At 39.9% G+C, this 12,447-nt stretch overlaps 1 protein-coding gene across 10 annotated transcripts in view; it reads right to left on the reverse strand.

The window, feature by feature from the left end:
* Nucleotides 1–246: 246 nt before the first annotated feature.
* LOC140209797 (multiple C2 and transmembrane domain-containing protein 2-like) overlaps nt 247–12,447 on the reverse strand; it is a 485,848-nt gene continuing 473,647 nt past the window's right edge. For all 10 annotated transcript variants that reach the window (XM_072278281.1, XM_072278276.1, XM_072278273.1 and 7 more), the window contains one exon: nt 247–9,667. In XM_072278281.1, the coding sequence (XP_072134382.1) occupies nt 9,599–9,667 (69 nt within the window). In that variant the 3' untranslated portion in view covers nt 247–9,598. The remainder of the gene's footprint in view (nt 9,668–12,447) is intronic.

The following is a 12,447-nucleotide window of genomic DNA, read 5'->3' on the forward strand; positions in this document are numbered from 1 at the left end:
TACTCTTTTTACCTTTCTAAATTTTTAATCTAATGGGATGGCCGAGTGAAATGATTACATTCAACCACTGTGCAAAAATGCAAGCACTTTATTGATTTGGTTGTCAGATTATTTTTTGCCTGTTACAAAACTGCTCAGATGGAGCTCAGCTCTCCGTGCTTGTTTTATTCAACAGACTCAGGAGGACAACCAAATTTAAGAGAAAAATATATACATTTATTTGTGGATATTATCCTTTAGTATTCAGTTAAACAAAAGAAAATCATGGAATTCAATCCAATGCAATACAATGAAAACATTGCAACAAATGGATAACAAATGTTGGACATGCTCCACGAAATTTAGTCAGAGCCTGAACTGAAAGAGTTAAATAAAGTACAAAAAGCAGAAGAGTTTAAACAGTAACCATTCGCCTCCCCATCCCCCTTCCCATGGGGGAAAGCGGGTCTAGATAGAGAATAAAACAGTGGAGAAAAGCATTTGGTATTCATATATCTCATAAACTATTCATTTCAGCTACAAAGAGTTCTGTCAAACATTGATAAGGTCCAGGATTCCAGGTTCTATAGAATTTATACAGTCAGCTATTGACAACTTCTTTACAAGATCTAAGTTGAGACAGCCGACGTTCATTTTATATCCTCTGCTTCTCCGGCTGCCTTCTTCCAACTTCCTAATGAATAATTACCCCAAAAAAAACATTCACAGGAGACAGATATTTTAACTTTTGGACCGCTCAATATTTAACAGTGATAAGCATACTGAATGGTTGTAAGACAAATAAAGACCCTTTGTGATGCATTGAGTTTTTTTTTATTTTTCCATGGATGGGCTGTCTCTTGTTGGTACATTTTACAAAAAGAAACTCAGCCTGGATATTCAGGAAGCTAATAACTTTGTCTGTAAAGAAAAACTTCAAAATATTGGCGATTATGTAAAAATAAGTGCCCGCACAACCGCCCTTTACAATCCCCATGCTGCAATTAAAGAACTGGTATCACTAGGTAGTCCAACAGTGCTATCCAGGGACATCATTAAAACTACTTTCAATGTCCCTGGGAAACCAACAAATAGAAGAGGTTTTACTGGGGTTCACATACAACTGACAATCTTAGTAATATTTCCACTCAATAATTTAGCTGAGGCATCAGTGCCAGCCATTATTAGCATGGAGTAATAATTAACACGTAAATATCACTGAGATTTCACTCTGGTCATTTTATTCCAATGTAATTAACAAATCTACAGCCATGGTTATCACTTTAATATTCAGGAGGGGTGGGGTGCATTTAGGGTGCTTTCACATAATCCAGCCACTTAGATAGTGTTTCAAAACTTTAAAACAAAGGGAGGGACAAGGATTAAATATGTCGATTTTTGTGCACACATAAAGCCTACTTTGTCAGAAATATGGTTGTGCATATTAGCACAAGGCTTGAATGGAGAGGGCCACACTTTAGGGGAAAAAAAGGGGGTCAAGTTAGCCACACACTGCTGTGCAGTACTTCTCTTGCTCTGTCAAACACAGACATCTGTGTCTTGAGGACACCAGATAATGCACTTTCAGACTGTCTTATTTTTTTTTCACTTGGGATGGGAAGATTCAGCTTTCTCACTGCAACAGGGCCGGCTTTTTTGTAACAGGGTTAAAGAGTTCGAAGAATGCCGTGACCCTACCCATTCAGCTGGGTGTCCAGGCTCACATCGTATCTGCTCCATGGCTGTGACACGCACACTGGAGAGCTTTCTATGAATACCCTTTACAGCTCTCACAACACAGGCCTATAATTAAATTTAAACAAATAGCTTTACACATACCATCAGCTAAAGTTTTTACTTGAGGGGACTCTCCCCCCACCGCCCTCCTCTTCCATTTATTCAACCCTGTAATCACTTTGCAAAATGGAGAATAAAAGTAACTGCAACTGTTTCGTGACACTTTCCCAAAGAGCTTTCACCAGGTTTATGTATTAAGGGGACTGTGGATAAACTGATATGTACTTTCGTCAGACCTATGCCTTTTGAAAGAACTAACAACTGCCTGGTGGAAGTTAAATATCTTACGTGGTCTATGACTTTCTGCTTAACTGGAAGTACAAACATCTGAAAGAAGCATAGAATCCTACAGCATAAAAAATGCCCATTCAGCCCATTGTACCTGGAATGGTTCCTTGGACACAACTATCCAATTACTCTCAATACATCACTCTTACTTCACAACCATTCAACATTCTCCTTCATGTATTAAGAGTCACAGAGTCAAATTGCACAGAAACAGACCAAACCTTACAACTGCACTCATCTCATTTTAGTTTTCCCATATTCCCCCCAGATTCTACAACTCCTGAACACATGGGAGGCAAATTATGCCAGTCAATTAACTTCTTAATCCATGTACGGTTGGTTTGTGGAGGAATCTTGCGCAGTCGCACTGAGAACCTGCAAATACCACATGAACAGCGGTGGAGGTCAGGATGGAACCTGGGTTGCTGGAGCTCTGAGGAAGGGAGTCTGAAAGCAGCAAAGTTGGTGTAATCTCGGAATCAGAACCAGGGTTATTATCATTTTCAAAAATGTGAATTTTGTTGTCTTGCAGCTTCAGTACAGTGCAAAGAAAAATGCTATAAATTACAAAACTAAGTAAGTAGTTAAAAATAATGAGGTAGTGTTCATGGGTCCATGGACTATTCAGGATTCTGATGAATGGGAAGAAGCTGTTCCTGCATCACTGATTGGGAGCCTTTAGGCTCCCTGATAACAGTAACAAGAAAAGGGCTTTTATATTTTAAAAAAATGCTCAACTCCCCTTTGGATCACTTTAATGGAACAGTTAAAAACTTCAAGTTCTTAGCTCAGAAAGAAAGTTTCAAGTTCCATAGTGGCACCCTTACATGTATTCCCAATATTTGTTCTGTTCAGAGCAGAGTCAGAGAAACTGCAGAATATACAGTGGCAACCTTTTCAGAATAATCTGCAAACAGATGGAAAGTTGCCTGGTTTGATTGTTTTGTGTGCAGTCAACAGAAACTCAAAATAGTCAGTCTTGTCTTTCACTGCTCTTCCTGTTTCAACCCTTCCCTACTTTTCATAACTTGCCAGTTCACACCTCTCTGTTGTCCAGGTGAGTAGCAACGAGATCCAGCAGTGAAGTATGAGGACACATGGTGTGAGTAAACCAGTGTGACAATGTCTATCAAGTTGATGCAAGTCAGATCAGTTCTTCAGGTAGTGCTATTTCCTTGCTGGGGAAAAGATATTCCCATGTGTCACCAATACTTCATTTAGCTGCCTTTTGTTGTTGTTAGCTTAAAGAGATAAACATCAAAAAGCCCCGTGCAATTCATCTCAATAGGATTAATGTGTGAACATCTGCTGCAGTAATCAATAAGCTGTAATAATTTATTAAAGAGAAATTTATTCCAGGAGAGCAGAGAACATTGCCTCACGCAGAGTTTCGTGCATTCTGCCACGAAATACATTCACATAGATTTTTTTTTAATTCCAGTTACTTTCACAACTAACTTTCCCATCATGATAAAAAGTAGTGAACCGTGGTGAGATTGTGCAAAACAACACATGGTTTCCTAGCATGTAAACAGTTGGGTGAGGGTAGAGAATGCAGCTGGCAGCTTGCCAACGTGTGCCTGGCAATCTCACCTCAGCATTAACCCTCCGAATGCCACCTTTCTTTCATTTCACCACATCTGGTGTCAGATTTTAATTAAGCTGTCCAATTAGGAAAGCTAAATGGACAATCCCACCTTTCTGTAATCAAGATCCTCACATTATTAAGTCCAATGGAATAAAGGGGAATACTTCCAGATGGAAAGGATCTTCAACATGGATGTTCATCAGGATTTTGCTTCCAATGGGTAAATTCATGCCTCTTCTATAATTCAGATTTAGCAATATAATCCATCATTCTTGGACTATAGTTCTGCCTGCAAGCATAGGGGCTTTGTCCCATATGGTTGGTTTGCAAGATTGAAACTCGTGCAACTCAACCTCTCACTCAGAGCCAAATAGCACATAAATACATCCATCAACTCAGTGAGTCCATGCCGACCATCAAACATCCTAATCCAACGCAAATCCCATTCTTTATTCTCCCCACATCTCCACTAACTCCCCTGCACTCATGTACACACAAGGGATAACTCACAACAGCCAATTAAGCCTCCAATCTACATATTTTAGGGACGTGGGAAGAAACTGCTGTATTCAGAGGAAACCCACATGGCCACTGGGAGAACGTGCAAATACCACATAGATAGCGCCTGAGGTCAGGATCGAACCAGAGCTGCTGGAGAAGTAAGGCAGCAGCTCTACTAGCTCCCTCTTGCCTCAGAAGCAGAAAAAGAACTGCCTGAAAAAAAAAATCCTAAATAATCCCTGTGTGCATTAGGCTGACCTGGTGTTATGTCCAAAATGTTTGCAAATTATCAGGAGAACAGATAGTAAAAATTAATCTCCTTTCCTCATTCCCCTCACAGGAAAAGAAAGGGTTAAGAATGGAGGGATGCTTTCTCAATGGACTCAATGTTGGAGATTGCCAAGGAATCCATGACATGTTCAGATAGGGAACGTTGACTGTGCTGAAATGACCCAGACAAGGGGAAGCAGGAAGCTGAGTGAAGGACGATGATGATAAAAGTTTAATTAGATCATCTGCAATAATATTAAAAATAAAATTCCCTTTTATTGTTTGTACAAATTTTTCATTCATTATAAATTTCACAATCGTTCATTACAACATGCATTTCAAACATTTGGTTACCCATGTGAATACTAAATTATTGAAAAAGATTGTAAAAAGGATGAGAGCAAATTATCCACACTATAATTTTTACAATAGGTTGCTACAGGTTTTACCGTTAGCAATTCCACAGCCGTACATGATTCAAATTTCCCCTAATAAATAATTTAAAGAAAAGAAATGTACAATGCTAAGTGTTTCTTTTCTGCATTGTGTAAGTAATTTATTTCCACTTCCACTAACAGAATACCAGGAAATGAATTAGCAGTGACGTTGCTTCTGATGGGTTTGCGTGTATGACAATGGCTACCATGCTTTTCGCAAAAAAAAGCAATCAGAGATTTAAAACAGCTCATTGTGTGCAAAGCAGTTCAAGTTATATGAATGACATCAAACGGTACTCACGGAAAGCCTATCATTAAGTATCTTACTGAAGAAATGTTTATCTATAGCATCACCAGCATTCTGCTTTTATCATAGTTTGTCATTTCCATGGATGCTGCCTGACTTGATGAATTTCTCCAGTACTTTGTGTGTGCTGCTTTGGATCTCCAGCATCTGCAGAATTTCTTGTGTTTATAGTTTATTGATTAGCCGGCTGCTGGTGTAGTGGCATCAGCGCTGGACTTCGGAGCGAAGGCTCCTGAGTTCGAATCCAGCCGGCCCCCTTGCATGCTTTCCATCCGTGCTGGGTTGAGCGTCGAGCTAGCAACTCAGCCTCGTAAAAATAAGGAAGTCTGCTTAAAAAAAAAACGCCATCATGATGGCGTCCCGATGACTCCACTCGGAGTTAAGGGCTTTCTTCTTCTTCTTCTTCTTCTTCTATAGTTTATAGATTGTGTGTTTTTGTTTAAAAGTGTACGCTTCACAATAAACCAAAACAGCTAATGATTCTTTTGTTGCCATATATTTCTGATGTTAAGACATTAGTACAAAATAGTTCAGCACAGGCTCACCAATGGGACATTTAAAGCTATCCCTTCAAATATGACACAAATTGTGGACTTGGAACTTCTATTAATCTGGTCTCACCTTCACAGGTAGAATCTGCTAAGAAAGGTAAAGGATTACTTCTCCCTTACTAGCAGCTTCTATAATAAGAAACAGAAGCAGATCCTTCTACCCCTCAAGCCTAATCTATCTTCCAATGAGAAAATGGCTGACCTTAAACCTTGCCCATCTTCCCATTTGTCACCGTACCTCTCGATCCCCTCAGCAATCCAAAGATCTCAACTTTTCAGCATCCACAGCTTTCTGAAGTGATGGGGAGGGAGTGAATTCCTAAGATTACCAACTCTCTTAATAAAGAGAATTCCTGGTATTCCAGTACAAAATGGCTGTCCTTTCCTGAGACTAAATCTTCCAACTCTAGAAATTGATTTTGCAGCACTGGAGATACCCTAGTGGTCATGTGCAGTGCTATGTGCATTGCTGAATTTGTGGACACATCACAACAACTCTTATATCAAAGCCACTTTTTTTTCCATGTTTTGTAATTTGGAACAGGAATGGGGAATTTCTCAGCAGCACTTGCAGCTGCTGAAAGCGAAGCGCAACACCACCAATGCCTGACACAATAGGAATGGCTTAAGTTACCTCAAATCCTATGCCATTGCATGGTACATGATCTGTAGAAACCAGAAGCACACCTGCTTTGCTTTTTGTACCGTGTTCAGTTGCTTATACCAGACTGTTTATATTGGGATGTGGCAGGTTACAAGTGATTGCCCTCATTTTAATTGATTGCTCCACTATTCAACCTCCCCTCCCACTCCCTTCTGATTCAGTTTCCTGCAAGTAGATGTTAGAATCAATAGTCGAAAAGCAAACAAAAAATGCAGATGTTGAAAACCTGAAGTGCAAAAAAAATGCTGTGAACTTTCAGGCAGTCAGGCAGCATCTGTGGAAGGAAACACTAAATTAATGTTTCAGGCTGAAGGCTGTGTTTGGAATTGTGGGAAGTGAGTTATTCAATTGCAGAAAATGTGGAGGAAGGAATTGATAGAATTTCTCTGTTAACATGAGGCCATGGTGGTTCCAATGCGTACAGGACAATCTGGTTGGTAAATTCACAAGGACAGTTGCAGAGAAAAGATGCAAATGGGGGGGGGGGATGTTGAAGATTTAAAATATAGGTTACAGATGTTGCTGGAACCAGAAAGCAAAAAGGAAGTGCTGGAAATGCCCAGCAGATCAGTTAGTGTTTGTGGAGAGAGAATATTGCAGACGAGCCACCCTAGGGCAGAGATGGTCACTTAAGTACAAACAGTGAAAGAAATTTACCAGAAATTATTAAATGGATTATCTGTTCCTGAAGGCCAAAATGTGTCTGGCTGGAAGATGTTCCTCAAGCTTATGTTTGGACAATACAGAAGGATACAAGATCATAGATCAGCAAGGGAAAGTGATGGAACATTAAAGCTGGAGCCAATTTGAAGCTTAGGATTGCCTCTGTGGACTAAATGGAGGTGTTCTGCATTCACCCAATTTGCATTTGGATTCTGCAATGCAGAGGAGTGGCACCTTGAACCCCAGTTGCCATACATTTGATTGGGTGAAGGGTAAGTGACCCAGCGTTTCACTGGTTTCTAAATGGTGGGGAAGAACAGCGTAAAAGAGCACCTGTTGCATCTCCTAGGGAAGTAGCATGAGAAGTGAATGATGGCGATCGAAGAACAGACTAGGAAGCCACAAAGGGAAGGTGAGGACTGGGTTAACTCTGTCCTTACTCTGTTTGGAGGGGATGAGAGCGACAGGAAAAAAGATAAGGTGTCCTCCATTATAGTGGGAGGGAGGCCAAGTTTAAGTAAAATAGGAGATATCTCAGATGTAGCTGTGCAAAAAGTCTTGTCATCATATCATAGAGAGAGCAGAACTGGGAGAATGTAATGTGGACCTTACAGGAGGTGGGACGGGAGGTATGATTGGGAGGATACTTATCGCTTTAATTGATTAGTGCCCTATATTGTGCATATCAAAACTCCAGTGAGTGTATTTTAATTAAAATAAAACAAAGATCATTTCTTAACCTTGGTTTCTCTCTCACAGTGGTAGATAGAGCTTTCAACAGCATCTCCTCTTTTTTCCTGTACCCTTCACCACCTCCCCTCCAAAGTAAAGCACAGATGAAGTTACCCCAGTCCACACCTTCTTTTCATACTCCCTAGTCTGTTCTTCCATCTGCATCATTCACTTCCCACAGTACGGTACAGTTCCATGCAGCCACTAGAGTTGCAGCACCTGCTCCTTTCCATAATTCCCACCAATCCTTTTAGAAACATTTCCTTTTCCATTTATTATCAGAGCGAGTAAGCCCTCTTATAAGTGCTTGCATAACAGGGGAAAAAACAAATTTTCAGACACTTAAAGGACTCTGGAGCAAAAATGTTTAACTTGCAAATAAATAACTTGTAAATCATGAGTGAAGAGCTGCTTGCCACTTCAACTCCTTTTTCTCAGATTTACAAATCCTGGGCAAACAATCCATTTAGAAAAACAAGGCAGAAATCCTTTTAAGAAGGACATCAAAGCAGTTTCATATCAAAACCACATTGACATCTGATACAGTGGCTGGAAACAACGCATTTAAAATTTTGTTAGGTAACAAAATTAGCTGTTGACCTGTAGAATGAAACACAGTAGCTTTAAGAAAATTAACAAGTAACATAGAAATGAAATCTGATGGCTATATTCTTGGTCTGAGAAATGCAATGTAGTGCAATCCCTCTCAAAGTTGATGGAGCTTCATATGATGCTGAGCAAGCAAAGAAATTAATTTGTGCTGTCATCAATGTGTTGACCGTTGAGGCTTGCTTGCAAATCCTTGTTGATACTTTTTAGGAAACATTTTCACTCCGATCCAGTGATTCCAATGATACAACCCCATGAAGCATGCATACAAGTTCTGAAAGTCTGTTAGTCTTGTGTAGCTGTGGGACACTATGGCATCACAGCCATGCACTGTCACGATGCCTGTGCTTATTTATTCATCAAAGATGCTGAGCGAAGCTTGATAGTGATCAAATTTTCAAGCATGCAAGGCATAATCCAACATTTAATATCTCACCGTTAATGTAGAAAATTCCAATAAATGAATAAACATTGTAACTTAAAGTAAAACTATCTATTCAGTCTCCATTTTTGATCGAAGATTCTTGGTTAGCAAAGTTTTGAGCACATAATCTCCAAGGGATAAAAGCAAGGAAGGGAATTAAGGCAAGGATTTGGAAAGCAGGACAAACCAGATGTCCTGCAGCAGCACAATGGTGATTAATAACTTGATAATCTATTAGGAGGAGGAAAACGGGCAGAGGATAAAAATGCTTCCAGACAAATTTCACCCCATAGATGCAAAAGGACGAGGTGGGCAGATGCTGAAAAGAACTTAGGGAAAGCAGATAAACACAAACATCACAGGAGGTAGAGTTTGCTCTCTCCACCTGACCAGTATTGTGATGGATTGAAGGTGCTTCATTCTGCACAGAATTCGATTAATTTAATAGCATAAACCTCCCAGGGACAACAAAAAGTGGGCGTTCCATCAGAAACTACAAGGACATCTGCCTTCCCCCACTCTTCCAGAAATGAGGAAAGCACAAACAGGAAGATCAAAATATTGCAAGAGACCATAAATTGATCCAGTTTATATTCAAATAAATTCAAAATATTGCACATATTTCCATTGAATGCTCTACAAAAGCCACTTTTTTATACTTCGGCTGATTAAATGGATGTTCATACCCACATACAGCAAAATCGTAAAGTGGACAGTCTGAAGTGGGAACTCTTGACGTTGCTCTCAGCGAAACAATCAAAGCAGCACCAGTCCATCTGCTCCATAATCTATGAATTGCCTTTCTTCTTCCTAACAGGAGCGAGTCCATTGCTCAGTTTCAGCTCTGCATGCTGCACCTGTTAAAACAAACAGTCCATAATGTTCCAGTTAGGCTTTCCCCAGTACTGTACATGCTAATGGCACCCTGAGGAGCGGCCAAGAGCAAAACACAGAAAGGATCAAACACAATGAATCAGTTTCAGGACAGGAAAGCAAAGGGTCATAACTGCAGAAAGGAAGACTTGATTCAAGCAGATCCAAGCTGGGTGAGCTGCTCTCTCACTTGGCGTGCCTAGGGAAATCTGCAGCCGATTAACAGTTTAAATTGCATCCAAAAACCCAACACAGTATAAACACCAGTGATCCAGTTCTGTTTCTTATGCTCTATTTTCATGCTTTCACAATCCAAGTATCTCCTACTTTCACTTCACAGACATAAATTTTGTTCTGTATCCGAGCAGGGCCTTGTGTGAGCAAAGCACGTTCAAGTGTGTAACCTCTTTAAGGACGAAGTGGAAGAGTACTGTTGGAATTTGTGCTGGGTAGCGAGATGGTGCCTGGCCTGTTATCGGGATAGATAGCCCACAGTATGATGAGAAGCCATATTTCTTTCTGAATTCAGAATCGCACTTGGCAAGAACGAATTGCAAGAAGGGTTGGCATAGTTCACTCTGGAGCAGCTAGCTGGCATGTAACCTTGTTAAGCTGAATTTTAGTCACTGTTACTGTCACAGTTAGCAACATACCCTGAGGCCAAAACAACATAAACAGAGCAGAGAGGTACAATGATCTTTAAGTTTTTGAAGACCAGAACAAATTTTATAACATGAAACTTCATAGTATGAAAAGACACACAATATTCCTCCTTCTTTTATTTAGAGTTATGCTGAATCCCTCAGGTCAAGTGCTTTTACTGATTCCCCCATTCATTTGCTCTCTCCATAACGCTAGAAATGTTTCACATTCAAGAATAAATCCATTTTTGTTTGGCAAGTTATTACTGAATCTGTCTTGCAGGGAGTGTACTTCAGATTTAAATTCAGTGTCAGGAAAATTTCTCCCTCTCCTGCTGGTCTTTTTTTTCGTGCTCCTAAATTTGAGTCTTCTGATTAACAAACTTTATGCCAGTGGAAAGATTTTCTCTGACAAACCCTTTCCATGAAATCTCTTCTAATTTTGAAAATCTATACTATTTTTCACCTATCCTTCTCTAGATACAAAAGCAATAAACCTCTTCTCACTCCCCACCAAATGCAGGTCAAATAAATCTTCGTGGCATCCTTTTCAAGACCTCCCAGAGTGAGAAGCAGATAATGTGGGTTGGTTATAAACAAACCATGTCTCCTGTGTGTTCTCTACCCATGTAAACCTCTATACACCAGGATGATCTCACTTTATTTTTTTAGTTCATTTATGTACAAGGGTAATACACAAATGCTTGAGAATTTAACTAGCTCCATTAAAATATTCCTTAATTGTTAAAAGAGAAAATATATTAATTCTTGTCAAAGGACAAAAAAACCCTCATGAAGCTTCTCTAGCTCCCTGTTCTCCTTTAAGAACTCATTAAAACACAGTTTTTTTTTGACCAAGTTGTTGGTCCCTTACCCAATAGCTCTAAATGGTTCAGCATCAGTTTGTGATGCACTGCTGTGAACCATTTTGTGATACTGAACAACATTAAAAGCAGTGCATAGGAAATACTTAATAATGTTTTCAAACTCAGTGAATCACAACAAACAAGTGTATACCTGTCTGCTAATCACTTGCGGCTTTGCTGAATGTCATTGCTTCCTGGTCTCCATACATTAAATGTAATATGGCCCGTCTTTCCCAACTGCTGAAGTGTTTCTCCAGCTCCTTGAAGCCAATCTTTAGCATTTTCCAACTTCAAGGCTACTTTACTGCCCTTCTCTCCATTCCCTCTGCATTAGCACTTGCAACGCAGGCCATTCACTCTAGAATCACCTCCTTCAATCACAGTACAGAACATAGAACAGGACTGCATAGTATGCGCTATTCGACCCATGATGTTGTGCCCATATTTTTACCTTCTCTATGATCTAACTCTTCTCCCCTATATAGCCTATAACCCTCAATTTTTCTCTTAAGCATCCCAATTATATGAGCCTCTAGCACCACCCCCCAGGCAGTTTGGTCCAGGCACATGTCACTCTCTGTGCAAAAAGTCTACTTCCCACATCTCCCCTAAACATTCCTCCACTCATCTTAAAAGGATATCCTCTGATGTTAGCCAATGACACCACTCTATCTGTGCTTCTTATAACCTCATGCACATTTCACCTCCCTCAAAATTCACTTTGAAGCTCAACCTGACCTCCTTCTTCATAAAAGGTTCACCAGAGAATAGAATGAAGAAATTGTCAAACTTCACCATTTTCCAACTCATCACTTCCTGCCACTGCTCTAATTTGCCTCCATTTAAAAACTGTCATCTTCAGATTAAACTTCCAGTTCAGTCTCACCTCAAACTTTAGAGTTATAGAGGATTGAAGTAGACTTTTGGCCCACCAAGTCTACACAAATGAACATACATTTACACTAATCCCTCTTTATTCTCCCCACATTCCCATTTGATGGATGTTCGCTTCCTGGGCTAGAGGCCTCTTTTATTTTTAACCAAGCTCAGCTTTCTAAACACTGCAGCAGACACTTAGAGAGATCAAATGGGTGTTTTTGAATAAGATACACTTCCAACTAATATTCTTTGCTTATTAGCTTTTTGTTATAAACAAGGGCCAGTCTTCAGTTTTTACTGTAAATGGCAAGCGATAATCAATTTGAATTTGGAAGGACAGCTTTGTAAACAGGCGCATTGCCTATAGACAGCAGGATG

Source organism: Mobula birostris, chromosome 14 (assembly GCF_030028105.1).
Source record: "Mobula birostris isolate sMobBir1 chromosome 14, sMobBir1.hap1, whole genome shotgun sequence".
NCBI classification, from domain to species: Eukaryota; Metazoa; Chordata; class Chondrichthyes; order Myliobatiformes; family Myliobatidae; genus Mobula; species Mobula birostris.